The sequence below is a fragment of the Grammomys surdaster genome, unplaced genomic scaffold, assembly GCF_004785775.1.
Source record: "Grammomys surdaster isolate TR1022 unplaced genomic scaffold, NIH_TR_1.0 143, whole genome shotgun sequence".
In the NCBI taxonomy this organism is placed as follows: Eukaryota; Metazoa; Chordata; class Mammalia; order Rodentia; family Muridae; genus Grammomys; species Grammomys surdaster.
In genome coordinates, this window is record NW_021604601.1 from 352,566 (window position 1) to 380,472 (window position 27,907).

At 43.5% G+C, this 27,907-nt stretch overlaps 2 protein-coding genes and 1 long non-coding RNA gene across 3 annotated transcripts in view; all 3 read left to right on the forward strand.

The window, feature by feature from the left end:
* Ppil4 (peptidylprolyl isomerase like 4) overlaps window positions 1-10,149 on the forward strand; it is a 30,353-nt gene extending 20,204 nt beyond the window's left edge. The window contains exons 12-13 of the mRNA XM_028764386.1: window positions 2,057-2,204; window positions 8,490-10,149. Of these exons, the coding sequence (XP_028620219.1) occupies window positions 2,057-2,204; window positions 8,490-8,741 (400 nt within the window). The 3' untranslated portion in view covers window positions 8,742-10,149. The remainder of the gene's footprint in view (window positions 1-2,056; window positions 2,205-8,489) is intronic.
* Window positions 10,150-10,679: 530 nt separating this feature from the next.
* Window positions 10,680-11,856, forward strand: LOC114618607. Its single transcript, XR_003710977.1, has 2 exons — window positions 10,680-10,813; window positions 11,540-11,856. It is a non-coding gene; the product is annotated as an uncharacterized LOC114618607 (long non-coding RNA).
* An 8,309-nt stretch (window positions 11,857-20,165) lies between these two features.
* Window positions 20,166-27,907, forward strand: part of Zc3h12d (zinc finger CCCH-type containing 12D) — a 35,277-nt gene continuing 27,535 nt past the window's right edge. Inside the window, exons 1-2 of the mRNA XM_028764349.1 lie at window positions 20,166-20,361; window positions 27,234-27,617. Coding sequence (XP_028620182.1) covers window positions 27,304-27,617 — 314 coding nt within the window. The 5' untranslated portion in view covers window positions 20,166-20,361; window positions 27,234-27,303. The remainder of the gene's footprint in view (window positions 20,362-27,233; window positions 27,618-27,907) is intronic.

Here is a 27,907-nt window from a genome sequence, read left to right on the forward strand (position 1 = left end):
TGTGGCTCAGCCCGTAGCATACACCTTTAATCCCTCTGGCTGGGATACAGTCTTGCCCTTAGTACACACCTGTAATCTCAAACAATGACAGTAAAGTTAGCTTGTAGAAGGAAGCACCCATGTTTGAAAGTGGTGTCTAATTGAGTGGCAGACAAAGTGATGAATCAGAGACTGATTTGATAGAATAGGATCTGTCCAAGAAGAGAGATGTAAAGGAAGCAACTTAGGGCAGTGCAGAAAAGAGAAAGAGACACTTTACTGGGAGAATGTTACAGAAACAGGTTGGAGGGAGAGAACGAGCTAGATGATGTCAGAACAAGCCAGAGAATGGGAAGGAGCCAGGAGATTAGGACAGATTGCCAAAGTTAGTATGAGGCCAAGCAGAGCAATTCAGGAGAGGCTGAAAGAGAGAAGCCAGATTGAATCAGTTTAGAGAGGAGTTTTGACCCAGAACAGCTGACTTGAATCAGCCAGCCAGAGAGCAGAAAGAACAAGAAAGGGTGAGCTTATTGAACAGTAAGTCTCAGAGGCTGAAAACGTTCTAGATCTAGAGTAGATTCTACTGAGGCTAGAAGCATCCAGGACTAGGCCTAGGTTAGCAGACAGACAGTAAGCCTTGGAGATGACAGTTACATCAGCTGAATAAAATATACTTTTACAGTGCTTTTTATTTTTTCCTTTCAGTCTTTTATTTTTAATAGAGTTTATTGAAGTTAAAATTACAGTAATATGTATGTAGGGGTCTCCATCCTTTCCCCAGGCAGGCCCTTACTTTGTAGCCCAGGCTAGTCTCAGACTAATCTCTTCTTTTCCTCTTCCTTCTGAATAGCTGGGATTACAAATATGAGCATGAAGTTTTTTTTTTAAAGTAGTTTTTTAAAATTATGTTTTGTGTGTGTGTGCATAGTTATACACATAGTTATCCATGTTTAAATGAGAGTACTTGAAGAAGCCAGAGGAGAGTGCTGAATCTCTGGAGCTGGAGTACAGGCAGTTGTAATCTAACTGATGTGTGTGCTGGGAACAGAACATAGATCCATAGAGCAGAAAGATCCTTAGCTCTTAACTTCCCAGTCTGTGTAGTTTTGTTTGCTTGCTTCTTTTGAGATGGACTCACTGTGTAACTCTGACCAGCCTGGAGCTTGCTACAAACTCAAACTCACAGAAATCGGCCTGCTTTGTCTCCTGAGTCCTGGGATCTCACACAGTGTTTGACTGAAACTTTTTTTCACTTTTAGTCTTCATATAGGTTTTCATTACATTTAAAAATAATTATTAATAACTCCTTTTGTATTACATCATGCTATGATACTAAAATATAATTATATATTTTTAAACATTCTTCCTACTTTCTTTTTTTTTCTTTTTTTCTTTCTTTCTTTTTTTTTTTTTCTTTTTTTTTTTTTTTTGGTTTGGTTTTTCGAGACAGGGTTTCTCTGTGGAGCCCTGGCTGTCCTGGAACTCACTCTGTAGACCAGGCTGGCCTCGAACTCAGAAATCCGCCTGCCTCTGCCTCCCAAGTGCTGGGATTAAAGGCGTGCACCACCACCACCCGGCTTCTTCCTACTTTCTGATAACTAAAAATGGTTCTAAAGTGTATATCTGTGTTCATGTAACTTACAGTTTTAGTTGCTATAAATTCTTATAAAAATTTCCACATCATCACTGTTTATTGCTAAATCGTCTCCCAGCTGACCTAAGGAGAGTCGTGCAATGCACCTTTTATGTAGAGTGTGTCTGGCATTGGGGTTCATAATACCTTTAGTTTCTTTAGTTGATGACGTGCCTCACTTTCTAAATTAAGTTTTTCATTATTGACAAATATATTTTGGTTTCTATTCTCCTTATAACTTCTGCCTGGTGATTGTTAGCTGGCTGATTCCAGGATCCCTTCCAGTTCTCTGGACTGCAGTGAAGACGGTGTGTTACATGTTTTAGAAATGTATTCTGTGCTTTCAGATGCTCTTTGCTTTATGGCCTCTCTTATCTGCCATATTTCTTATGGCTTGCTTCTTATCCATCATTTGTACTATTTGTCCTTAATTAAATGCTTCAGTGCAAAATACGATCTTATACTAGATGAGCAGGCAGAAGACTCAAAATCAAGTCACTCACACACAAGTAAAAAACACAAAAAGAAAACACGTCATTGCTCTGAAGAAAAAGAAGATGAAGATTATATGCCAATCAAAAATCCTAATCAGGTATTTCTAATATTCAGGCTTAAATATGGAGAAACCAGTAGTTTATAGTTTTGTGCAGTGCATCTTGGTAATGTGATTTAGGAGGTAAAAGATAGTTTTGAATAGCAATTCTTACTCTGAGCTATAGAATGGGCACACAGAATAATGTACTTTAATTTTAAAAAATGTATCCCACAGGATATAAATACTGTTTTCAGAGTAATTTGTTATATATTTTTACATTGTAATCAAGAGTGAATTCCTTACCTGTGGATACTCATTTTCATTAAAAAATCAAACGTATCTATGTTGAAAAATTGTTTCTCAATTGCTAGCTTAATTTCTCAATACTTTTCAAAGGATTTGTTATTATTTTATCCATATATGTCTGTAAATATATGGTACTTGCCATTGAAGGTCAGAAGAGGGTATTGGATCCCCTGGAGCTGGAGTTACAAGCAGTTATGTGGCAACCTTACGTAGGCGATGGGAATGAACATGGGTCCTCTGGAAGGCCATTAAGTCCTCTTAAGTGCTGAGCATCTTCCAGCCCCTCAGCACTTTACAAACTAAGTTAAAAGGTTATGTGTATGTATACTTGTGTGTAGTGCATGTGCATGTGCATGGGGTTATACATGCAGAGAGGCCCAGGAGGACACTCTGACCTGTTTTATCACTCGCCAGCTTATTCCCTTGGGACAGGGTCTCACTGAACATGGAATCCTCCTGCCTCCACTCCCCTTAGTACTCTGGTTAAATCTTGTGACCTTGCCTTGACACAGTTCCTCATGCTTGTCCAGTCAGCACTCCTGTCTGAGTCACAACCTCTCCAGCCTCTTGATTTCATTTTAAATCTTCTTATGTGTATGTATTGTATATGGCAAATATTCCCTCCACTCCCTAGTAGTCCCCTTGTTCCCCTATATTTAATCTATATGTACATGCCTATATAAAATCTAGAACCACAAATACGAGAAGACTTACACGGGTTGTCTTTCTGAGACTGACGTCATTTGCTGACTATGACTGTCCAGTTGCATTCGTTTACTACACAGACATCACACTTTGGGGCTGAGGAGTTTTCCTTTGTGGCTGTTCACGTTGTCCTCACCCATTCCTCTGTTGTTAGACACTTAGTTGTGTCTATAACAGCTATCGTGAATGGTGCTACAATAAACATTGGTGATCAGCATGTATTTTATGTGCAGCACTGCCAGTGGGTTGGAAGATTCCTTTGGCTTGTTTGTTTACTGACAGGGTTTTTGGTAGTCCTGGTTGGTCTTGAACTTGATTTGTGGCAGCAGCTGTCCTTGAACGGATCCTCTTTGCCTTCCAATTGATAGGATGACAGCCATGAGCTCTTAACCTCTGGCTAGCCTTTGAAGTTTTTATGTCCTGTCTGTTTTGTAGATGTAAAATAAAAATTGATCTCATAGTTAAAAAATTCGCCAAAGCTCTCCTGAGCAGCATATTTCATAAAATAGTAATAATGAAAGGAAATAATTTCTAGCCTACTTTAACTCTTTGTTAAATTTTTCAAAAGCCATTCCAGGGGCTGGAGAGATGGCTCAGTGGTTAAGAGCACTGACTGCTCCTTCAGAGGTCCTGAGTTCAAGTCCCAGCAACTACATGGTGGCTCACAACCGTCTGTAATGGGATCTGATGCCCTCTTCTGGTGTGTCTGAAGACAGCTACAGTATACTCACATACATAAAATAGAATTTTTTTAAAAGCCATTTCATCTTGACTGCATGCTTTTATTTTATTTCACGTTAGTCATTTGAGATGGTCTTGGTGAATGAGAAAGATTTTGGTAGACTGAGGTGAGGAGGAGGGAACACAGGAGAGTAAGCCTGTGAAGCAGAGACACAGACATGTTAGGGTAAGCAGAGTCAAGGCTTTGCTGTCAGGAGAGTTAAGCATGACAATTCTGCACTGCACGTCATTGATGTGACCTGGGCAAGTTAACTTTGAGTCACAGTTTCCTTCCTTGAGGAAGGAGATACTTCTCAGACAGGTTGTTACAATAAATGTGGGCAAGTGTGTGCAAACATTTTTTATGTCTGGCTAATCTCATTACTTCGGCTAGTACTGTCAAGGTGCAGCTTTAAGGTCACTTACAGGTCTCCTTGTGGCTATGACATTGGTTTGGTTCCTATTTCAGGTAATGGGTCTCATTTTCTGTTTCATGTTAATGGATTGTGCAAAACATTGTTTTGGTTTATAGTTTTGTTTTGTGGCTTGCTTTGTTTTGAGACAGGATCTCACTGTGTAACCCTAGCTGGCCTGGAACTCGTTATGTAAACCAGGCTGGCTTCAAACTCACAGAGATCTGCTTGTCTGCCTCCCAGGTAGTGTGATTAAATGGCTTGTAGTTTTTTAAAACAATAAGATTCAAACATAAAATCTAACTGAACACTATGATAGTACACATCTATAACTGTAGTGCTTGGGAATCTGAGGCAAGAAGGTCAAGAGTTTGAAGCCAGGGTGAGTTACATAGTGAGGCTCTGAGTTAAAAAAAAAAGAAGAAGAAGAAGAAGAAGAGGAGGAGGAGGAGGAAGAGAAGGGGAAGGAAAGAAAAAAGAAAGAAAGAGAAAGAAAGAAACCTACAGACTAGTACACATATAAAGTGAAACTTGAACCTTATCCCATCCCCCCCCTTTTTCTTTCTCTTGTAGATGATGATATCTTTTATATTGGTTTTCAGTTAACAGTGTTCTCTCTCTCTCTCTCTTTCTCTTTCTCTCTCTCTCTCTCTCTCTCTCTCTCTCTCTCTCTCTCTCTCTCTGTGTCTGTGTGTGTGTGTGTCTGTGTGTCTGTGTGTGTGTCTGTGTGTGTGTTAACATGGATGTTCAATTATATTTGCCTGTGTAAGCTTCCTACTTTATTTTTTTTTTGAGATAGTCTATCATTGAACTTGGTATTGCTGTTTTGGCCAGGCTGGCTGGCTATAGGGCTCCCAAAATCATTATGTTCCCTCAGGCCCAGCTCTGGGGTTAAAGAGCTGTACTCACACATGGCTTGTGTGAATGCTGAAGATTTGAATACAGGTACTCAATATCTTCCTAGATCTAAATTATTTTAGTAAGTATATATTTGATAAATACTCATAGACAGCATGCACTCCTACTCCCCAGTGTCATCTAACAGAGCCATGGTCTCTCTTTAGCCTGTTAGCTATTTAAAGATTGTCATCACTCACGTCCTGTTTTAGATTTTAAACTATCTTGATCCATTCCTTCAGGTGTTATTCAAATAAATATGTAAAAAGAAAAGGAATAAAGACTGTTTTGTCTGAAAAATGTAAGGTAAGGTCTTTTACCCCCATCTCACAACGGATAGTATGCCATGGAACCATGATTTATATCAGATTCACAGTCTGCTGCTGTTCTTTTTACCAGGAATATATTCTCATTCCTCTTCTTTCCTTAGTCCTTTGTTATTCTAGTAGAATTGACCCATACTGCAGTATTCCAGGTGATCTACTCTGTCACTCTTCACCTTATTCCTTTACATCAGGGTCTCTTACCAAACCTGCAGCTAGACTGGTAGTCCACAAACTTGGGCGATCCTCCTGTCTCTGCCAGCCCACAGTGCTTGGCCTATAAGCTATTTCCCGCTAAGCTATCTCCACAGCCCAATTCCTTTCTCTTAGTTTCTGTTAGTTTAGTTCTAGGTCACCCCAATCTTTTAAAATAGACATCATGTCAAATTCCTATGAATATTTAACATGTTTTCTACTAAAGCCTTTTAAGCCCCTTCTCCACGTGTTGCTTTTAGCTACAGGCGTTCAAGCGTGCATTTATGTCAGTAAGTGAATCCAGGCCTGAGAGAGATAATCATAGGTTTAGAGAAATGCAAACACTGCATGTTTTAAGTTCCCCACTGTTAGGAACCTTTTTACCCTACTTTGTAAATATTTTTAAATGTATATTTATATTTTTTTTGCATTTCTGTACAGGTGTATATGTATCTGGGTGTGTGAGTGTGTGAGTGTGTGAGTGTGTGTGTGTGTGTGTGTGTGTGTGTAGGCCAGAGGTTCAAGTTAAGTGTCTTCCTCTGTTGTACTCTATCTTGTTTTCTTTGGGACAGCATCTCTACCTGAGCTCAGCGCTCGCTGATTGGCTGATCTGTTTGTCATTGTTCCAGCCTTGCTAGGATCACAGGCACATGCCACCTCACCTGACGTTTCACACGGGTTCTGTATCTGAGCTCAGACCATTGTCCTGGTATGCAGGCACTTTACAACTGAGCCATCTCCCTAGCCTACTTTCTGACTACTTAAGTAAGACTTTACAGAGGCAATCTTTTTTCTTTTTTCTTTTTCTTTTTCTTCTTCTTCTTTTTTTTTTTGTTTTTTATTTTTTGTTTTGTTTTGTTTTTTGGCATGCAGTAAGAAGAAAGAAATGCTGTTAGCAGTTTTTTTTGGTTTTTTGGGTTTTTTTATTTAAAGGCTGAAGAGGTGGCTCGGTGGGTAAAAAGCACTTGCCATGCAAATCTAATGACCTGAGTCCAGTCTCTGGAACCTCCCTTTAAAAAGAAAAACAAAACAACATGCTTTTATGGCACACATCTGTAATCTCTGTACTTCTGTGTTGATGTGGAAAGTAGAAACAGGAAAATCCCCCAGAAACTTGAGGACCAGCATGGGGACATGCTACTCCAACCTAGCAGAAATGACGACAGTGCAGGCCCAGCCTCGGCACAGTGGAAGGAAATGTCCCCAGTGAGAGTTGTCCTCTGACACCCACTCTTAAGTTTTAAAATGATTTATGGAGATTGTAACTATAAAAGTGTTAGATTCTAAAATATATTTTTCTACCCTTTTCCATGTAAGTACATTAAAGTAAGTCTTTTGGATTTCATAGTTTGATTTGATAATATAGCTATATTAATTCCTTTTCTTGGTAAGGACGCTCAGCATTGCTACTTTCTATTTCAGTCTCAAAGACGTAATTACTAACGGGAATTTCAGTACAAGCTGTAAGTGTAGCTAAGATTTTCCTATTTGCTGCTGTTTGCTGGGAGAGTTTAGCTTCTGAAGGGAGCTTTAACTTCTTTAAATTGTTGCTTGTTGAGTGGCAGCCTTGAGATTCAGTTCAGAAACTTGTGTGTTTAATTTTTTACCTTATGCCTTAATTCCATAGGTTGTTTGGTGTTGTTGAGGTTTTGGATTTTTACTAGGTTACAGGAACTTGAGCAGTATCTAGTTGAAATAGTCAAAATGGGTGTCAGTTCTCCAAATACCCATGTTTGGGGGGTTGAACTGGAAACTGAACTGAGAGCTATGGCCCTGCCAAGTAACACTCCTAATAGGTCTACCTCTGCACCTCCAGCCCAGATAGACCATTTTATTCTCTTGACAGCATGCACTATTTCCTAATTCACTTGTACGAATAGGATATTTTTCTTTGTCTGAGGGCAGAGACTCACTGTGTAGCCTTGGCTGTCCTGAAAGTTGCTATGTATATCAAACTAGTCTTAAACTCATAGAGTTCCTCCTGTCTCTGCCTCCTAAATGCTGGGATTAAAGGCATGCACCACCTTAAATGTCTGACCTACTAAGAGTGTTAACACATGTATTAGCTCAGTCTGACCATAGAAAATGTATTAGAAGATATAGAGATATGACATTATAAAACACTTTAAAGTTAACCAGGGCTGGCACACCTAACTCTCTTCCTGCTGTTTTGAGTGATACCTTCATGTAGACTTATTAGGAGACTTTACTAGTTTCCCTGCAGTTCAGTGATGGAACCACAGTCTGGGGGAGTGGAGAACGAGAAGTGGAGTATGGCTTTATATTATTAGCACACTGGGCTTTGCACTAGGGCTGGGGGTGTCGTGGAATACTTCCCTGGCATGTGTGAAGCCCTGGCTCGTTCCACAGACTCTATTAGGAAAACAGACAAGACCTGTCAGTGTTTATGTGGCTGCTTCAGCTCCCTGGTTTCGGGACTGATCTTTCAGGTCAACTGAAATAGATGTGAACCAAGTAGACCTTGAAGAAAAGGTTAACTCTTCTGAGTTATTTGCTTTATTGTAGTTTATGAGAATCTAGTATTAGTGATGGTACACACACTGAAACCATTAGGGAGGGTGACTGAGAGAAGCTGAGGCTAAAGAAATGAATGAGTTTATTATTACCAGTTCAGGCTGCCAAAAACAATAGTAAAAGATAAAAGAATGAATTTGAGCTGGTGCAATGGCTTGCAATGGCAGATTTTTCTGGGCTTCATGAATTGACAGAACCCATAGATGATTATTTTACTGATTGACTTTAACACTGCGTTTCTTTGACAGGATATCTACAGGGAAATGGGTTTTGGCCATTATGAAGAAGAAGAAAGCTGTTGGGAGAAACAGAAGAATGAAAAGAGAGACCGACGTCAGAACCGCAGTCGTAGCCGATCTCGAGAAAGGGATGGTCACTATAGCAACAGCCACAAACCCAAGTACCAGACAGATCCTTACGAGAGGGAAAAGAGCAGAAAGAGGGACCGAAGCAGAAGTCCAAAGAAATCCAAAGATAAAGAAAAATCCAAGTATAGATGAGCAGAGAGGAAGCAGACTGAATGTAGCAGGTCTGCTCCGGCCTGACTTGGGGTGTGCAGGCGACTGCAGTTTCTGTGATAACATTGTTGCCTTTCAGGTTACACTTGATGGTGTGGGGCTCTGGAAGAAAGGGAGGCGTTTGGTGTATACGTTTTTATACAAATTTTATTGTTATACATACATGGAAACATTAATATTTAACATCTTTCATAGTTTCAGTCTTTTAAAAATGAATCATTTCATATCACAGAAGTCCATAAACTTGTATATAAGACATAAAACCTAGAAAATGAAAGTGTTTGTGTACCTGGCTGCAACATAAGAGATAAAGTGTCACTCACTATGAAAGTTTCATGTGTCCCTTCTTGCAGGAATTATTCTGAGTTGTGTTTGCCCTGCTGTTAATATTGTATGTTTTTGAATTTTATACAAATGGCACAATGTATGTTTGCTTTTGTGACTTGTTTTTTTAAGAGTCCATTTATTTTTATTGTTATGTAGTTGTGAATATAATGCAGTTGATCTGTTGATGGACTTTTAGGTTGGTTGTTAGTGTTTGCTATCTAAGGAATGCCACTGTGAACATTTCAACTGGGCATGGCACTATCTGGCCATGTGGTTTGAGTTTTTGATGCATTTATAGTTATGGTTGTTGTAATTTACCTGGTATGTGAATTTGTATGGGGGCAGGGATAGCCACAAGAGTACCAGTTTACCATACAGCTTAGAACACATTTGTTCCATTATTGTACATATTTTGACCACCAATAGAAAAGGCTTAATTACATCAGAAGCTAGTATCTTTTCTGGGGAGATGGCTCAGTTAGTACAGTGCTTCTTCACCAGCACAGGACTGAGTTCAGATCCTCCCCACATACCCAGGTGTGCCGGTGCTTACGAGTAATCCAGCAGTGGGGAGGCAGGAGCACTGGGGAGACAGGAGCAGGCGAAGCTCCAGGTAGTGAGAACCCTTTTCTCAGTGAGAGTAACTGAGGAAGACACTTGGCACTGACCTCTTGCCTCCACAGACTGTACAGACTGGTGTGCGCACACACTCACACTCACACACACACACACACACACACTCAAACAGCTGTCCTGCATACAGAACTGTAGGTGTTGCTTACACAGATGAGTCTAAAACGTTCTAGAAGAGTGAGCAAGAGACAAGCCGGGAGCAGTGAGGAGTTGCCCACTGACAGCCGAGACTCGATGTAAGAGCACTGGAGTATTGGAATGGGAACTTTATGCACCAAGCGTTTCAAGGAAAACATATGTTTGTTTGCAAAGTATAAGAAGCTGTTTTATTTTTCCTATGTATTTGACAGTAATTTTATATGCTTATGGGGTTATAATATGTTTGATATATGTTCATATTCTGGAACAAGTAAATCCATTTACAAATATCTGTCAGCTCACTTTTTTCTTTCTTTTTGCCAAAGTTTGCTCTCAGGAATTTTTGAAATCTAATCATTATTATTAATTGTAGCTTGCACGCCCTACAATACTTTACAGACATGCCTTCTTTTCATTTAGTAAAAACCATATACTCTTTGACCCAAACCTCCTTTATTTTTCATCACTATGCCCTAGGGCAGTGCTTCTCAACCTTCCTATGCGACGCTTCAGTTCCTGTTGGGTGACCCCCAACCATAAAATTATTAATCTTGGTGCTATTATGAATTGTAAATATCTGTGTTTACCAATAGTCTTAGGCAACCCCTGTGAAGAGCTCATTTGGCTCCCAAATGGATTGTGACCCACAGGTTGAGAACCACTGCCCTGGGGCCTGAAGTCATTTCGTTCCTGAGTTTGACTTTTGTAGACTCCCATAAAAATGAGATCACATAGAATTTATGTTTCTGTTCCTGGCTTATATCACTCAGTATTGTCTTCCAGGTTCATCCATGTTGCAAAAGAGCTTCCTTCCTAAAGGATAAGTAATGCCCTGTTGTATATATATGACATGTTTTCTCCATATTGTGTTGATAGGCAAGTGTATCTAGCCTGTGTCTGCGCTGTTGTGATTAGTGTGGCATTGTAGCTGAGCTGGGAGCACAGACCGCAATTTGGTAAGTGAATTGGAACCTATTAGCCTGCTGGATCCATAGTAGTACTACTGTCTTCAGGGTTCGTCTCCCCAAAATATCTCTACTGTTTTCCGTAATGACTATAATTCACATTCCCAAAGACAATATATGAGCATTTCTTTTGAGAAGCTGTGGTTTTCACAAGGTGATTTTTTTTCCTTATTTTATTTTATTTTAATGGGGTTATTTATAACCCAGCCTGGCCTCAAACCTAGCTGAGTATGATGCTAAACTTCTGATCCTCCTGTCAAACCTTCAGAGAGCTGGTATTATAAATGTGTACCACCAGGCCTATTTTATGTGGTTTTTGAGGACTGACCCTAAGGCTTTGTGGGTGTTAGACAAGCCCTCTATCAACTGAGTTCCATTCCCAGCTACTTCACCATGTGATTTTTGTTGGTTTTTGAGACTGTGTGTCCTTGGTTGGCCTGGAACTCACTATGTAGTCCAGGCCCTTGGCCTTGAACTCATAAGAGATGTGCCTGTCTCTGCCTTCTGAATGCTGGGGTTAAGGGTATGCACCACTATGCCCAGCCTCACTAGGTGATTTTATTATAAGTTTAATCATAACATTGTGTTGTACTTTGATTAGATACAGGGCAGACTTAGATCTGGATTACTACTGCTTATATCTGGGTAAAGTGACCCATAATTCCTGTCTCAGATTTGGCTTCTTTAGGTGTTAAGTGGACTACCTTTTTCCTTTAGGTGCTGGCACTGAACAGAGGGCCTTGTGCATGCTGAGAACCTTCTACCTCTCATTGCATTCGACGGAATCAGTCTTCAGTGATTTTCCATTGACTTTTGAAAAAAAAAAGTATATTTTGCATTAAAATAGTTACTTCAGACCCCTAATTGTTTGTTAATACAACTTCACTTTAGGCTGTTAATCTTTTACCAGTTGAATTTTCAAAGACCTTGGCCAGAACTTTACTAGTTCTTTAGTAGGCTGAGTGAGAACCTACATGTTGTTTCATCAGTTGTACCAGTTCCTTTAATAAACTGCATTTTTTGGTCAGTGGAAACTTAATCTCAGGTTGACATTTCATACCTTGAAGGTTGAGTCACAAAGAATACATAACAGATAGTAAAATCGAAATCTCAGAAGCTTTACCTTTCAGTGGCTGTTGCTAGGAGACCATGCTTTGATGGGAAATTTGAGAGAAGGTTGTTTCCTGTTAGATGAACATGTGGAGATCCCCTTCGTTTTTAAAACTGTCTCCATTTCAAAGCAAATACCATCAGTTATTCTTGCTGATCTGTATTCCCCCGTGTTTGTAACTCAGGTCTGGGAAATGAGAGTGATGCCCAGAGTTTGCAGTTTTATGTCTTGCTTCTTCTCCTATCCCCTGTTCATTTGAGCAGGCAGATGGGTGGGCTGTTGAATGTTTTCATTGTGCAATTTAAAAATGGTAGTTCAAGGGCTGTGAGGTGCCTCATCCAGTAAAGGCATATGTCACCAAGCCTGAATTTGACCCCTGGGCCCTAAATGTTGTCCTGTGACTTCCACAACCACACTGGCACATGAGCAACCAGACACACACTAAATATATGTAATGATTTTTTTTTTTTTGAGACAAGGTTTTTCTGGCTGTACCGGAACTTGCTCAGTAGACCAGGCTGGCCTCGAATACAAAGATCAGACTGCCTTTACCTTCTGAGTTGTTCTGAGATTAAAGGTGTTTGCCACTGCCCAGCCAACTTAATGATTTTTTAAAAATCTGTGTTGATGGAATTTACTTTGGATTGCTGGGAAAGCTAACACACAAGAAAGATTTCACACACAGTAACATACCAGCAATCGTGTGTATAAAAAGAGAAGTTGGGGAACGTTGCTAGAATTCTAGAACTCTACCACAGTGACCCTTGGTTCCTGAAAACAGTTTTGCTTTGTACTGTTTCCTTGGTGCGGAGAGACTTTGGTTTACAGTTGGGAAGCTTGAGTCAGAAACAAAGGTTTGTGCCAGCTGTAGGAGCAGAAAGCTAAGGGAGCATGGGGTGATGGGCTGATCAAAAAGAGAAAGGAAGGGCCAAAAGACAGGAGGGGGTGGGAAACAAGTCCAGAAAGCCTACACTGGATTCCCAGGCATTAGAGAAGTCAAGCATGTTCCGAAGGAAGAAATGCCACAGTGTAGCCAAGGAAAATGGGAACTGGTTATAAGTACTCCAACTGGGAGGTACCACAGCCCCCCCCCCCCCGTTGCTTTGAACATAATTCATCCCATATCCATGCCTCATGCAACCCCAAACCAGACTTAATCCAAGTCACTTTCCCAGAGGAGGTGCTGTGGAAGCCGAGGCATGGATTTGAGACATAGAGTGGGCCTCCCATCAATAATAATAATAATAATAAAAATCATAAAAAGTCTACAGTCTCTGTTGCACAGTTACTGCAGAGAGCAAGCAATCCAAGGGTCTGGAATGACTACAGATGGATGTGGTTTGGGTAAAACTTTGATACAATGGAGGCAGGATCAGTTAACACGGTCTCCAGTCCCTCAGTGGGCCACCTCATACTGTCTTGGGCGGAGCTGCCCTGTCCAGGTCATCTCTACACACACGGCATGCAGCATCGAGCCTTGCCTTACTGAAATCTCAGCGAATGGCAGATATTTTTAGCTTTAGGATTGTTTTACTGTTACATTGATAATCATCTACTATTCACAAATCAAAAGCACAGATTCATAGTCTTTCCCCTTGCATGATTACAGGAAATTACACAATATGTCTCACCACGATCTTGGTTTGTTTGACAGCCTGTGTTATATCCCGTGTCCACTTCATAGCCTCTACATGGGTGGACACATGATGCCACAACACACAGTAGCCGGTTGAAGGTGCCAATGATTCTTGCTAGCTTCTGGTGTGTTCCTTGGCTTACAGCTACATCACTTTAAGCTTGGCCTCTGTCTTCATATGGCCTTTACCCTGCATCTCTGTGTCTCAGTCTCCCCCTTGTCGAATAAAGATTCGTTTACATCAGGGCCCACTCAGGGCTGTACAACTCCATCTTACCTGGGTGACTTTTACAGAGATAATTTCCAAATAAAGGTATGTTCACAGATAAAAGAAGTTAGAACTCGAACATGTTTTAGGACAGGGGTCAGAGTGAGGCCATGGTAAGCTTGGTACCTTTCTTGTGGGGCGAGTATTGTGGAGCTCAAGAAAAGCTTCTGTAGCAATTTTGGCCAGAGGCCAGCAGAGGATACTGGGATGAGCCTTGGAACCTATGTTTCTAAGCAGTGTGGCCAGGGCTCAGATGTAATCGCAAGCCGGTGCCATTGACTTAGGTTCCCAGGGTTTCATGTAGCATGTGCAACACCTCTCATCGTTGCCTGTGCTCATCCTAGTTCCCCCGTTAGTGACCATCAGTCCTTGCGTCTTCTGGTTCATAGCATCTCTTAGGAATAGAGGTACTATCATGGACCACCTCACATTTCCCTTGGGTCTCTCTGAAAATCTAAGAGTCTCTGGATTCTAAGAAAGGCAGGTCTATGCCGGGCGGTGGTGGCGCACGCCTTTAATCCCAGCACTTGGGAGGCAGAGGCAGGCAGATTTCTGAGGCCAGCCTGATCTACAGAGTGAGTTCCAGGACAGCCAGAGCTACACAGAGAAACCCTGTCTAGAAAAACCAAAAAAAAAGAAAGAAAGAAAGGCAGGTCCTCCAGAGTCAAGAGTGGTCTGTTAAAGCTATGCATTACTCCACTCATGATGGGGTGACCCCCCCAACCATAAAATCATTTTCATTGCTACTTCATAACTGCATTTTTGCTAATGTTTTGAATCATAATGTACATCAGTTATGCAGGATATTTGTCTCCCGTGAAAGGGTTGTTGAAGCCCGAAAGGGGTCAAGACCCACGTGTTGAGAACCACTGGTATAGTAGGGGAGCGAATTCAGTAGCTGGGATTATACAAAGAAAATAGAAAGCTACAGAGTGCCCTGCAGGACCATTGTTTCTGTCCCATGTTCCTCACAAGGCTGAGAAAGGCTGGCTGATCTTTGGAAGGCTAGACATTCCCACATTCGGATCTGGCCAACGGCCCTGCACTGGAGTAGATAATCAGTTTTCACAAGCTGTGGTATCTGATGGCCCAGAAATGAAAAGATAAAAAAAAGTTTTTTCCTAAACCTTAAGCAAACAGCCTGTGTGTGAGCGTACATAATAATTAATAATTGAACTGTTTTTTATTTTATATGTATGACTGTTTTGCCTGTATGCATATGTGTATGTATGCATGTATGAATGTATGTTCAGAAGAGAGGATCAAATCTTCTGAAACTAGACTTATAGATATTTGCGAGGTGCCCTAGAGGTGGTAGAAGTTGAACCCTGGTCACCTCCGAGAGCAGCAATTACTCTAAGCAGCTCAGCCACCTTTCCAGCCCCTCATTCTGTGCGGGGGATGAGCACACACACTCCTGTTGTTGACTGCGATGGTGGTTTTGCTAGTCTCTGTGACATTGTTTTGCTTTAGAAACTTGGTCTCAGTGTGTAGCCTTAGCTGACCTGGAACTCTCTGTAAACCTACTAACCTCCACCTCACAGAGAGTCTCCTTCCTGCTTCTGCCTCCTGAGTGCGGGATTAAAGATGTGTTCCACAACACCCTGTTTGTCTCTGCAATTTGCCAGAGTTTTCTAGGTGCTGGGCTTTGTCACGGCCAATTGTGGTAAGCTTATTTCCGTCATAGATTATGTTTAAGTCAGGTGTGGAGTTACACACTCATGGGCTAGGGCTTTAGATGCTGGGACAGGAGGGGACTCAAAACCAAAGCAGGGCTGCTGAGATAGGAACGCCACTAAAAGTGTTTGCTATGCAAGTCTGACAACCTGAGTTTCATCCCCGGAGCCCACATAAAAAGCCAGATGTGGTGGTACACATCTGTAATCCCAGCACCCCTAAAGTGGAGATGGGAGGCAGAGACAGGAGAATAGCCTGGAATTGCTACCAGCTGTCCTGGGGGTATGCTTTAAACAGCAGAAACAACAAGATCAACAAGATAGAGGGGAAGACTGCCAAGGCCTCCACAGACATGGCGTGGCACGCATGTACACACACACACACGCACACCAAACAGTAAAACACTCAGGATTGGGGCATAAAGATCATGAGTTCAAAGCTAGTCTAAGATATATAGGGAGACTGTCAGTCATCGAAAGCCACAGATTTTTGAGTTGGGAACGGAGGCCTGACATTGAACCCTTGTACCACAGACATACAAAAAAAATAAGTGGACTTATACTCAAAACAGTAATAGCCGTTGACTGAGCATTTCACATAGACCAGATGCTTTTTATAAGCACATGTGTTTCTTTTTAAAGCATTTTGTAAATGTCTTTATTGGGCAGTGCTAAGGATTGAGCCCGGGGCTTTGCACAGGGAAGCTAGCACTCTGTCACTGAGATGCAGTCTCGGCGTTACTTGGGCTCATTTATTCTCACACTGTCTTTGTCAGATAAGGTTAAGCAAGACGACTCCTCATTTACATAGAAAGAGACTGAAGCATAGATGTCCATTGGCTTGAGATTACACAGATGAATGAATAGCAGAGTGGTCTGTGTGGCTTCAAGTCCATGACACCAAACTACAAAACAGAAACCAGATTCTTCCTCAGCACATGCATCAAAATAAACTTTAGATTATGATTCAAAGCCTTATTTAAATGACAAAATACAAGACCAGTGGGATGATTCAGCTGGAAAAAATGCCTGCTCCTGAGCTGACATCAGAGTGAGTTCAAACCCTGAGACCCACATTGTAGAAGAGAACAGTTTCTGTAAACTGTCTTCTGACTTTCATACATGAGTATAAACACACGCACACACACACACACACACATGTAATGATAAAAACCTTTATAGCTTGAGAGAAAACTGTCATTTCAATCCCAGGGTAAAGACGATACAAAGTGTAAATTATGAAGGAAAAGCCAATACATTTACTGAAAAGTAAATGTCTGCACACCTCAAAACATGATAAACAAGTTAAAAGTTGCATACAAAACTGAACAGGTATCTACAGCATACACAAAACACACAAGGCCTCAATAACATGAACGATAATATGAACCAAAAGGTAAAGGAACACCATAAGATAACAGGCCACTGTGGGGGAACTGTTCTTACAGCTCCTCGCAGTAAGGGAAGAAAAGCTGAGGTGGTTTTGACAAACACTTTCTCATGTGTGAGTTTGGCAAAAAGCAGAATGGCTCAGAAACCCACAAGTCGGCAGACTGTTTGGAGACTGGAGACTCCCATCTGCCTCTGGTGAACACATTCATGGAAAGCCGAGAAGAGTTCTTTCTGTCCCGCGACTTTATCCCCACTGTATTATGCAGTTTAAGGTCACTCAGGAAACACCCTCTAAGTCTGGTGTCCACTGGAGCTGTAGATGGAAGGAAGCAGGCAATCGAGAATCCTGGGCTTCCAGGGCTCTGTGTTCGTGTTACCTACCTGCATGTTATCCTCCCTCTGTGGTCAGGGTCTGTCCACACATACCTACACCCTATGGGGCCACTTCCTAATGGCACAGATCTCAGTGTTACCAAAAAAGCAGGAAATAGACAGAAATAGCCTTGGGGTAGACCAGGCAGAAGAGGAAAGGGAGAGAGGCTTGCTCAGGACTCAGCAACTGTGTTTGTGGGGTGTAGACCCATGGCCAATCACCTATGCAAGGCTACAATCTCCTCTCCTTTTCTTATTTGGTTGACTGATGTTCGTGAGGCTGAAGATGGAGTCCCAGACTCTTCATGTGCAAGCGGCTGCCCTTTCTTCTCCTGGTTTAGGCAGAACTCTGTTTGGAGTGAATGACACTGTAACTGTTTCTCCTTCCAATGGATAACAAGTCTCCCAAACCGATGGGACTTCTTTCCTAGGCCAACAGTGATGGCAGCTGAAGCACAATGGGTGGACCCAGTCCAGGTTTAAAGGGATCATATGGTAGGCAGTTCTCTCAACAAAGACAACTGAATGTCAAGTTTTCCAGCCAAAACGGTATCTCCAGGAATTAAGGCACTGAAATATTTTGGCCACGAGACACGGTTTCACTGTGTAGCCTTGGCTATCCTAGAACTCAATTTGTAGACCAGGTTGACCTTGAACTCAGAAATCTGCCTGCTTCTTCCTTCCAAGTGCTGGAACTAAAGACATGTACCACCATTGCCCTGCTGACACCATCATTTTTGTTCATGTGTGTGCATCTGTGTGTGAAAGCATGCACATGTATGGAGGAGGTAGCTCTCCAGGCACAGTCTACTAATAATTTTTAAGATTTAGTGTGTGTGTGTGTGTGTATGTTTGAGTTTTCGCATATGTGAGTATATATGTATATGCATGCACATATGTATGTGCATGTACATGTATATGTGCATGTGTATGTGCATGTGCATATGTGTGTGTATGTATGTATTATGTATGTATGTATGTATATTGGTACACATGTGACATGACAAGAGTATAGGTCACAGGACAACTTAAGGGAGCCATTCTCTCTTTCCATTATGTTGGTCCTGTGGACAGAACTCAAGGCACCAGGCTTGGCAGTAGGTACGTCTACCTGCTGACCCATCTGGCCACCCACCATCATCTTTTCTGAGATATAATTTGACGCTTCTCACTTGGCCTCATACTCTTCAGAAGTGCTGTTGACCCAGGGATGGCCACACAGCAGAATTCTGTTTGTTTGTTTGTTTGCTTGCTTGCTTGTTTGTTTGTTTTTTAAGACAGGGTTTCTCAGCCAGGTGGTGGTGCCACACACCTTTAATCCCAGCACTTGGCAGGCAGAGGCAGGCAGATTTCTGAGTTCGAGAGTTCGAGGCTAGCCTGGTCTACAGAGTGAGTTCCAGGACAGCCAGGGCTACACAGAGGAACCCTGTCTCGAAAAAAAAACAAAAAACAAAACAAAACAAAAAAACAAAAACAAAAAAACAACAAAAAAAGACAGGGTTTTTCTGTGTAGCCCTGGCTGTCTTGGAACTTGCTCTGTAGACAAAGCTGGCCTTTGTCTACAAACTCACAGAGGCCTGCCTTTACCTCCTGAATGCTGGGATTAAAGGCATGTGCCACCACCTCCCAACCCCAGAATTCTTTTAAAATGTCTATTCCATTTAGTTACTTATGTGTGTACATGTGCATGAGCATGTGTGGGCATGTGTGTACTCGGTCACTGTGTATGTCAAGGTCAGAGGACAGCTTGCAGGAATGAGTTCTCTCTCTCCACATGTGGGTCCTAGGAATTACAGGTTCCCAGCCTCGGCCATGGGTGCCTTTAACTGCTGCAGAATCTCAATGGCCTACAAATCCAGATGTTTATATCCCACATCCCGGGTCCCTCTTGATAGTCTTCCTAGAGCTTCTAAGACCAGTTGTCTTGGACCTAAGAGAATAGCTTTCAAGGCTAGGCATGGTAGTTCACACCTTTAATCTCAGCACTGGGGAGGCTGACTGGTAGGCGGACTGAGTTCAAGGCCAGCCTAAGCATAGCATGTTCCAACGACAACCTAGACTACATACAAAGACTATGTTTCAAAAGACATAAAAGAAGGGCTGGAGAGATGACTCAGTTGTTAAGAGTGTTTGTTGTGCAAACAGGAGGACCCGAGTTCTAATTTCCATCACCCGGGTGAAAGCCAGGCCATTCTTACTTCCTCAGAACCAAGTCCTGTGTTCAGACCTCATCTTGACTCCCCGGCTATGTCCTTGAGCAAGTCATTGTTAGGGGTGTTATCTGGTGGGAGGTGGGCTGCTATGAAATTCTTTTTTGCATTGCTGTGAAACACCCCAAATTCAGGAAACCGACTCCTGAGTCTGTTCTCTGTCCTTGCTCTATGGATAGCGGCTGTGTGATGCATTGTGTAGGCTTGGGATCAGACTTGACCTCAGTTAGAGAAAGCTGTCACTCCACGTAGGAAGACAGTAAAGAGAGATGCTGAGCCTCTTTTCACAGGGGGTCATTGTGTGTTGGGACTCCGGGCTTTGTGAATGACTGGTAGAATCCTCCCAGTCCAAGTTCCATGAGCTACTTGTAGGAGTCTTTGTCCTTTCTGCTTCCCCTGACAGTCTGTGGTCTGGGCATCACATCCCCTAGGAGCATCTTCAAGCAGATGGGCTTCCCAGCCACCTGGAGTGGGAACTTAGCAGCTGTTCTCACCCTCCAACTCTTGGTGCTTTTTCCGCTTGGACTCCTGGCTGTCCCGGGAGGAGGAGGTGTTTGTTTTGCACAGTTGCTGTACTTTGATTTGACTGGGGCGGAGGCGTGAACTTCCTACCTCTCGCTGCCTTCTTCCTTTTTTTTTTTCTTCACACAAAGTGTAAGTACCTTTTGCAGCTGAACGTGACTTGCACGCAGGAAGTGGAGCGTAGGGATGGATCGGCTTCTAGCAGGGGTGTGGCCTGGGCTCTCTGCCCTCCTCTGACTCCAGCAACTCCTGAGGGATTGGAGCACTCCCTAGCTGAAAAGAGAGGGTCACTGTGGAGGCTCAGGCAGCTGGGCCAAGTCTGCTGTGAGAGCCTGAGGGACACACCCTGCTGGTGAGTGCTTGTGCCCTGCTATCAGTTAACGTGGCAGGCACAGTACAGACTTCAGTCAAGGGTATGGGAGAAGGGCATGCTAGAGCCAGGTGTGTGAGTGAGGACTGCCCTGAACACTCTGGCTTCTCACACCTGAGAAGCTGTATTAGGTGTTCAAATTACGGAAATTCGGTAAGCGTCTTTAACTGCCTTTCAATGCAGTGTCTGCTTAATTTTAGCTAGGATTGTTATGTGTGTCGGGGGAGAATGGGCATTAATCCCACCAAGTGAAGTAAACCTTCCTTCCATCTGCTGGCTCGGTGACAATGCTGAATGGTGTGGAGCTCAGGAGTGGACATTGCTTTACTCTTTCCAGGCTCACTAAAGTGTCTACCAGTCTAGACATTGGTTTGGCCGTGTCTAGTTTCTAGGTTTGAGAGAGATCGGGAGCTTTGGCAGCAGCCTCAGAGTTGATGAAGAGATTGACCGGTCTTAGCCTGATTTGGCTAATTCTTTGTAGGACTAGAAACCCACGCTTTGTCACCCAAGATAAGGGAGTTTTCTTCCAGGCCAAACGTAGCTAATATGGACCTGGCACACAGATAAGACCATGGCTGTAAATGCTTCCAGCATACCTGTAAGTTACCTATAGCAGCAGCGAGAAGTGGGGGGGGGGGTAAGTTTGAGGAGGAAACAAGAGTCCAAGCCAGAACGCTCATGTTCATAGATAGCAGCTTGAGTGGCAGTAGCCAAAAGACAGCTGAAGTAGCCCATATGAGTGAACACATACAACATATGGATTATGATTCATAATTCACATGGGTTATGATTTTGCCTCAAACAGAAAGAATATTCCGACACACACCACAGCATGGTTGGAGCTTGAGGCCATTACACTAAGTAAAACACATAGTGTCAGAGGATACGTGCTATGTGATTCCACTCCTGTTGGCCAAATTCATGGAGGCAGCAGAAAGAGGCTGCTAGCTAGGGCCAGGGTGGTGGCGAGGGGCTCAGGGGCATGGATTTCAAGGGATGGAGAGGTCTGGAGATGGGTGAACAAATAGTCCCATACAGAACTATGAGCTGTATGGTTTAAATGGGGCCTTGTGCATGCCAGGCAAGCACCCTGCTATTAAAATACAGGCCTAGCCCCTTACAATATGTTTTAAAATTACAAATTCTAAAATTATTATTAATATTAAATTATTAATATTAAATTTTAAAAAGGCAGAAGTGAGCAGGAAAAACAATCAGCCCTGTGGGATGAAATCTTAGATCCTCTGTGACTTCCTTAAATTCTGACAAAACCAAACCAGAACAAATCCCTCCACTGAGGGACTGGAAATCTGTGCTGACTCACCAAACTTCATGGAGTTGTTGAGAAGCTAGGACCAGGCTGACTGTCTCCTCACTGTTGTGATTAACTTCATGTGTCCTGTGGGCCAGGACAGGGTACCTAATGAGTCACTTGGGGAATCAGTGACATGGGTTTGCACTACAGGTGGCCACCGGAGGGGGCTCTCTGGTCTGGATGACAAATATCACCGTTTAGTAGCTCTCAGCACCATAGGCAAGTCACTAAAGGCTCTTTCCCTCCGTTTCCTCACATAAACCACCACATGAGGAACAGACTTGCACTTTCCACCTCAAAAGGAGGTTGGGGTTTTCACACTGTAGGAGGCAGCCCCTCATAAAGAGGCAGTGCTGTACACAGGGGGACTGCTTCTCTGACATCTTCATCCTTCCCTTTCCTCTCGTGTCAGTCTCTCCCCAGAGGCTCTTCCAGGCAGAGATTGCAGACTTTCCACGTGGTTATCTTCAAACCTGGGTTTGCTGCCTTTAGAAGGGACACAGGACAGTTGTGTCTGCCATTAGTCCTAAGGGAGGGAGGATCGGGAGGCTGACCCTTCTGAGGTCTCATGATGAAATCTGTAAGATTTTGTCACTAATTTTCTGGGCTGTCTGGGACTTCCAGTCAAGATTGAGGAAGAAAATTTAGATGAAGCTGTTCAGACCCTAAGATTTTAAAAATAGCAAGGTCATACTTAAGCAACTGAGAGCTAACAGCTCAGAGACGAGCTCATCAAAGTGGAGAGGCTTCTGAGAGGAGGCCCCTACCCCTGGTTCCTCCCTTATTTAGAAATCATTTGTGTTAAAAGGAACTAAAGTTGCTGTTAAGGTCCCGAGGGAGAATTATTTTCTGAAGTAGGTGAATTCTCCGTTAGTTTTGTAACTAACAGCTGTCTAAAAACAGCTGTCTGGTGGCACACGTACCTTTTCAAAGTCTTCTCAGAAAAGACTCTGTGGCAGATGACTTGCTGGCTCCCTAGAAAGAAGCAGCCAGAGGGAAGGCCATACAGCTGCCTGCCTGTTCACCCCGTCTGGCACAAGTCTTTTTGTTTTAGGTGTTCTTGCTTTTGTCCCACCTAGTAGTAGTTACAAAATAAACAGAGGGCCCCTCACAGAGAAGCTCCTTTGAGGCTGAAGGGAAGCCACTCAGAGGAGATTTAATTTTTTCATTTCTGCAATCGGTATGCGCTACCTCTGTACTGAGCACATGACTCAAAATAACAAGTTATTTCTGGAACTTATTAGTGTCACTCTTTGCTACTTACTAGCTATGTAGCCTCTGTTTCCCCAGTCATGAAAGGAGAAGGTTTACATCCAGACTGTTTTCTCAAGAGAAACAGGAAGTTTAAGTAAGAGTTCATAAAAATGATATAGAAACCATGAAAAGCCACAGTGGAAACATGTATGTTTCTTTAATTTTGTTTTAGATTTTCAAGACAGGGTTTTCTTTGTGTGTGTAGCCCTGACTGTCCTGTTACTCACTCTGTAGACCAGGCTGGCCTAGAACTCACAGAGATTTGTGTGCCTCTGTCTCCTGAGTGCTGGAATTAAAGGCATGCACCACCACACCCAGCTGGGAACATGAATGTTTCTATCTCCTCTGTTATCTTTCTGTTCTTCCTTTCTCTCTGAAATAAGTGCAGGAGTGCATAGTACTGAGGGGTGAAATGCTCATGGAAGTGTCCAGAAAATGTAACAGTAGACTTAGCCTGTGAAGAGAACAGGTGTTCCAGATAGAGGAGGAGCCTTGAGGGGCAGTGAGTGATCCCCCACTTAAGTGTGAGGTGAGGGTCCTTTTCCTATGTGAAGTTTGGTCCAGAGTTGGACTCTAGCCCTAGGTCCCACAAGAAGAACTGCTCACTAGACATAGAGAGGCGAGGCTGGACCAGGGTCACGCAGTTCAGGGATAGGGGGTAGAGTAGGGCTGTGAGGTCCTGCTTCTCCTGTGGATGAGTTTTGACCTTTACTCTGTGCAGGGTGGAGGAATGTGGAAGTTTGGAGAAACACTGAATCTTTGAGTAGTGGTTTAGCATTATCGATGTTGGAGTGGGGTGGGGCCAACTGCATGTTGAAATGGTGGTGTCCACTCAGAAGGCCTCACCATCTTCTGAGGACTTCTCTGGCCTTTCCTGACACCATTTTTATGTTTATTTATTGATTCTGTGTGGATAACCTACATAAGTTGATTCTCTCAGGGGACCAGACTCAGCTCATTAGACTTGATGGAGATCACCTTTGCCTGATGGGCCTGGACTGTCCTTCCATATCTTTCAAAAGGAGATACATCATTCCTCATCTGTGCCTTGAAAGCACATTTTTCATATACATATATATATGTATATATATATATGTATATATATATATGATTTATTTATGTTTATGAGTATTTTGCCTACATGTATGTATGTGCACCGAGTGAATGCTTGGTACCCTTAGAGGCCAGAAGAAAGCATCAGATTGCCTGGAACTGGAATGAGAGATGGTTGTGAGCCACCATGTAGCTGCTGGGAACTGAACTCAGTTACCTTGCAAGATCGCTTAAGAGCTTTTAACTGTTGCGACCTCTCTCTAGCTCCAGGAAGCACATTTTTCTAACCAATTGTTAGACATACACACAGACATACACACACACATATACACACACAGGCACACACAGGCACACACATAGACATACACACACATACACACACAGACATACACAGACATACACACATATACACACATACATATACACACAGAGACATATACATGGGCATACACACACACACAGACACACACACAGACATAGACACACACATACGTAGACATACAGACAAATACATGGGCATACACACACAGATACACACACAGACACATATACATAGACACACATAGACATAGACATACATACACACAGACACACATTCAAATGTAAACAAAAAGCCAAACCCCAAACAACCAATGATGCTTATTTTGGGTTTATGACTTAAATTTTTTGGGCTGCTTTCCAGAGTAGATTAGGAGCAGGTTGAGATTAGATCATGTTTTGTTTTGTTTTGTTTTGTTTCTGTGGAGCCAGTGTGAGTATATAATCAGTGAGCTTGCTCCATGGAACGAGAGGATGGGACAGTGTTAGTGTGTGTGGAGGTTAGGGTGGGTACTCAAGGTGTCCAGGAAACAGAGTTAATGACCGGCTGGATGTGGAAGTCAGGAATCAAAGGGGACATCGGAGTGTCTCCTTTGGGGCCTCTAGAGGATGCTGTTCTTTGAGATTTACAACTCAAGCAAAAACATGTGGGAAGAGAGGAAAACCCCAGCTTAGACCATCAGAGGAAAACCCCGGCCCACCATCCATTAAAAATAAAACTATTGAACTAGCTATGCCAGGTGTCGCTAAGAGACGGTGACTCTGAGGCAGACGGGCCAGGATGGTCGAGTCTCTTGAGAAGACTAAATGATAATCGCCGTGAGGGAGTGCAAGGGTGATGTGCTGTGGCAGATGGCGTGGCCAAGTTCTTGTTAGGTCTGTAGAGTCCCTAATGGTTCCTCTGACTGGTATGTGCACTGAAATTTAAAGTGCCAAACCAAAACAGAGGAAAGCACATCGTTTGAAAACATTCTGGAATAGTTAGATACTCGGAAGAGAGTCATTTCACTCTGAGTAAGGGCTAGCTGAGCCACTGGTAGGTAGCGGGGTGGCCGAGGTCAGAGCCACAGGGTGACACAGCTGTTCTGCCTGCTCAGGAACTTGGCATCCTTTCTGTAGTCACTAGGGGCTGGGGTAGATGGAAATATGGTCAGATTTTTGTTAAAAATACAATTCTGGGTCCAAGCCAGAGAGCTTGTGCAGAGGTGAAGTGGGAGTGTGCGTGTTAGGGCAGCAGTAGAGGTCTCTCTGTCTAAAAGGTTGTATTTGAAACGTTCTGCGCCTGGCAGGCTCTGATCTAGTTAGTTTTGTCCCTGTTCCTGCCCTGGAAGGACAGGTCTTCAAAAGCATGTGACAGCTAAGTGGGAGGCTAGCACAGACGCTCACATGCTGTCAAGGATTGACAGAAGAATGGGTTGGAACGGTGAGGAATCCATAGCGTTGGGAAGGGGGCGGGGCAGTGAAAGGAGCATGCACGAGAGTCTTCAGTAAGCAGCATCTGTAACAGTGAAAAATAGAAGATGGACTAAATTTGCATCATTCGGCATGTGGTTAACCCTAAAGACCACCATTCATTCATTCATTCATTCATTCGCCATCAAGTTTGATTCTGGGCATACAGCAGCCAGATCAAGGAAACTGGCTAGACAAGATGTTCAAGGTGAGTTTTAAAGGAAAAAGGCAAGCTGCTAGCTAATGATACGTACAGCATGGCATCGTGCATGCAGCAATAAGCCAGAGACAATCCTAAGACCACATCTGTGTGACTCTATTAAATGCAGGTAGGTGCACAGAGAAAATGCTGGAGTCGTGCAGACAAACGGCCTGCATAGGAGGCTCTGGAGGTGTTCTAGACGTCCTTTCTACTTCTGTGTCCTTTGACTCCTTTATGGTTACTATGTCTACATGATCACCTCTGCCTTTTTAAATGTGGTGTCAAGTTTCTGTGACTAGCAGAGAGTCTCAGTGTGTCCCAATATTCCCATTTCCTCCCTTTGAACACAACTGTCCTTGCCACCCCAACACAGGGAGGCGTGACAGGCCATGCTGGATGTCCCCAGGGGAAGAGCCAAATATGAGTCCAGATTGCTTATTTTTAAGGTTAAGTGTGAGCAGAATCAGTACATTGAGGTAGTGTGCAGAGTTGGGTTCCTGGGTAGCCTTGCCTTTCTGGGAGGGGCTCCCTTCTGTGAGTGTTCTCTTGTGGGTGAGCCAGCAGCTTATACTGCCTGCCAGGATTTCTACCACCAGGACCGCTGTAGCCATCTTGGGAAGTGAGGGATGACACAATGGAAAGTCATTGTGTCCTGGAAGCTGCAAGTTCGGGATCAAGGAGTCAACAATGTTGGTTCCTTCCCAGGTCTCACTCCCTAACCTGCTCACAACCACAGAGGTCCGTCCCTCCATCCTCCTAAGCTCATTTGTATGTGTGCACACATGTGTCTAAAGTGTCTTGTCTCTTCTTGTAGAGCATCTGCTGTAGGGTGAAACTGTGCCCCCAACGACCTGATTTGAAAGGTTCTTTCTCCAAATACTGTGACACCCGGAGGTATTGGTGCTAACCACTTCAGTCCAGGAATCTGAGTGGATGGCATCTTGCTCCTAACAGAGTCTCTAAAAAGGTTTGCCTGTTTTGGTGTCCTACTCGGCTCTTGCCACCCTGGCTCCTGGCTAGCTTTCCCTGTACAGGCACACAGGAACAAAGACATCAGAGAATACACTAAAAGAGGCAGGATTGCTCTGGTGGCCTGTCAGCCACACCAAGCAACTGACAATTTCCAAGGGGATCTGGAGCCACTTGATTTCCTGATAGATAACACCACGAGGGAGGAGCATGCGCAGCACGCTCTTCACGCCCGATGGCCTGGCTGCCAGGCTGCTCAGCAAACACCTGACTACTGCTTTTTCTTTGCAGCTCATACATGTGAAGCTCTACCAGGAGGAAGCTCGGGGCAGGAGCCAGACGAGGCAACAGTTGGCACGATATGGAGCGTCGGAGCAAGATGGAATTTTTCCAGAAACTGGGCTACAGCCAGGAGGACGTGGTCAGGGTGCTGGGCAAACTGGGTGACAGTGCCTTGGTCAATGACGTGCTACAAGAGTTGATCCAGACCGGCAGCCGCCCAAGGGGCCAGGAGGATCCAGCCAACGGCACCGGGGTAGTGCTGATGCCCCGGGGATGCTGTGGGGTCCGAGACTCTGCCCCACAGGGCCTGGGACCAGGCCTAGAAGAGGCTGGCGGAGATCCAGCCAGCTTCCTGCGGCCCATAGTGATCGATGGCAGCAATGTGGCTATGAGGTAGCATCTTTGGTTTCCTTCATCTTTTTACTGAGTGCTGGGGCCAGAGACCTTGTTATCTGGAGTCCTGGGAAACATTTTTCTCTCTGTGGTTTGACTCAAAGAGTTTTAAGACCAATGGATGAGTTTTTAAGAACTATTGTAGAAAATAATAGGTTTCCTGATGACATAGTCATACGTGTATGTCACATGCACTGCCCATGGGGGAGGGGGAAGGGGCGAGGGGAAATCAAGCCTTGCTACCAAAGTCGCTACTGTTCTCAATAAGCAAAGGCATGGGTATCTAGACC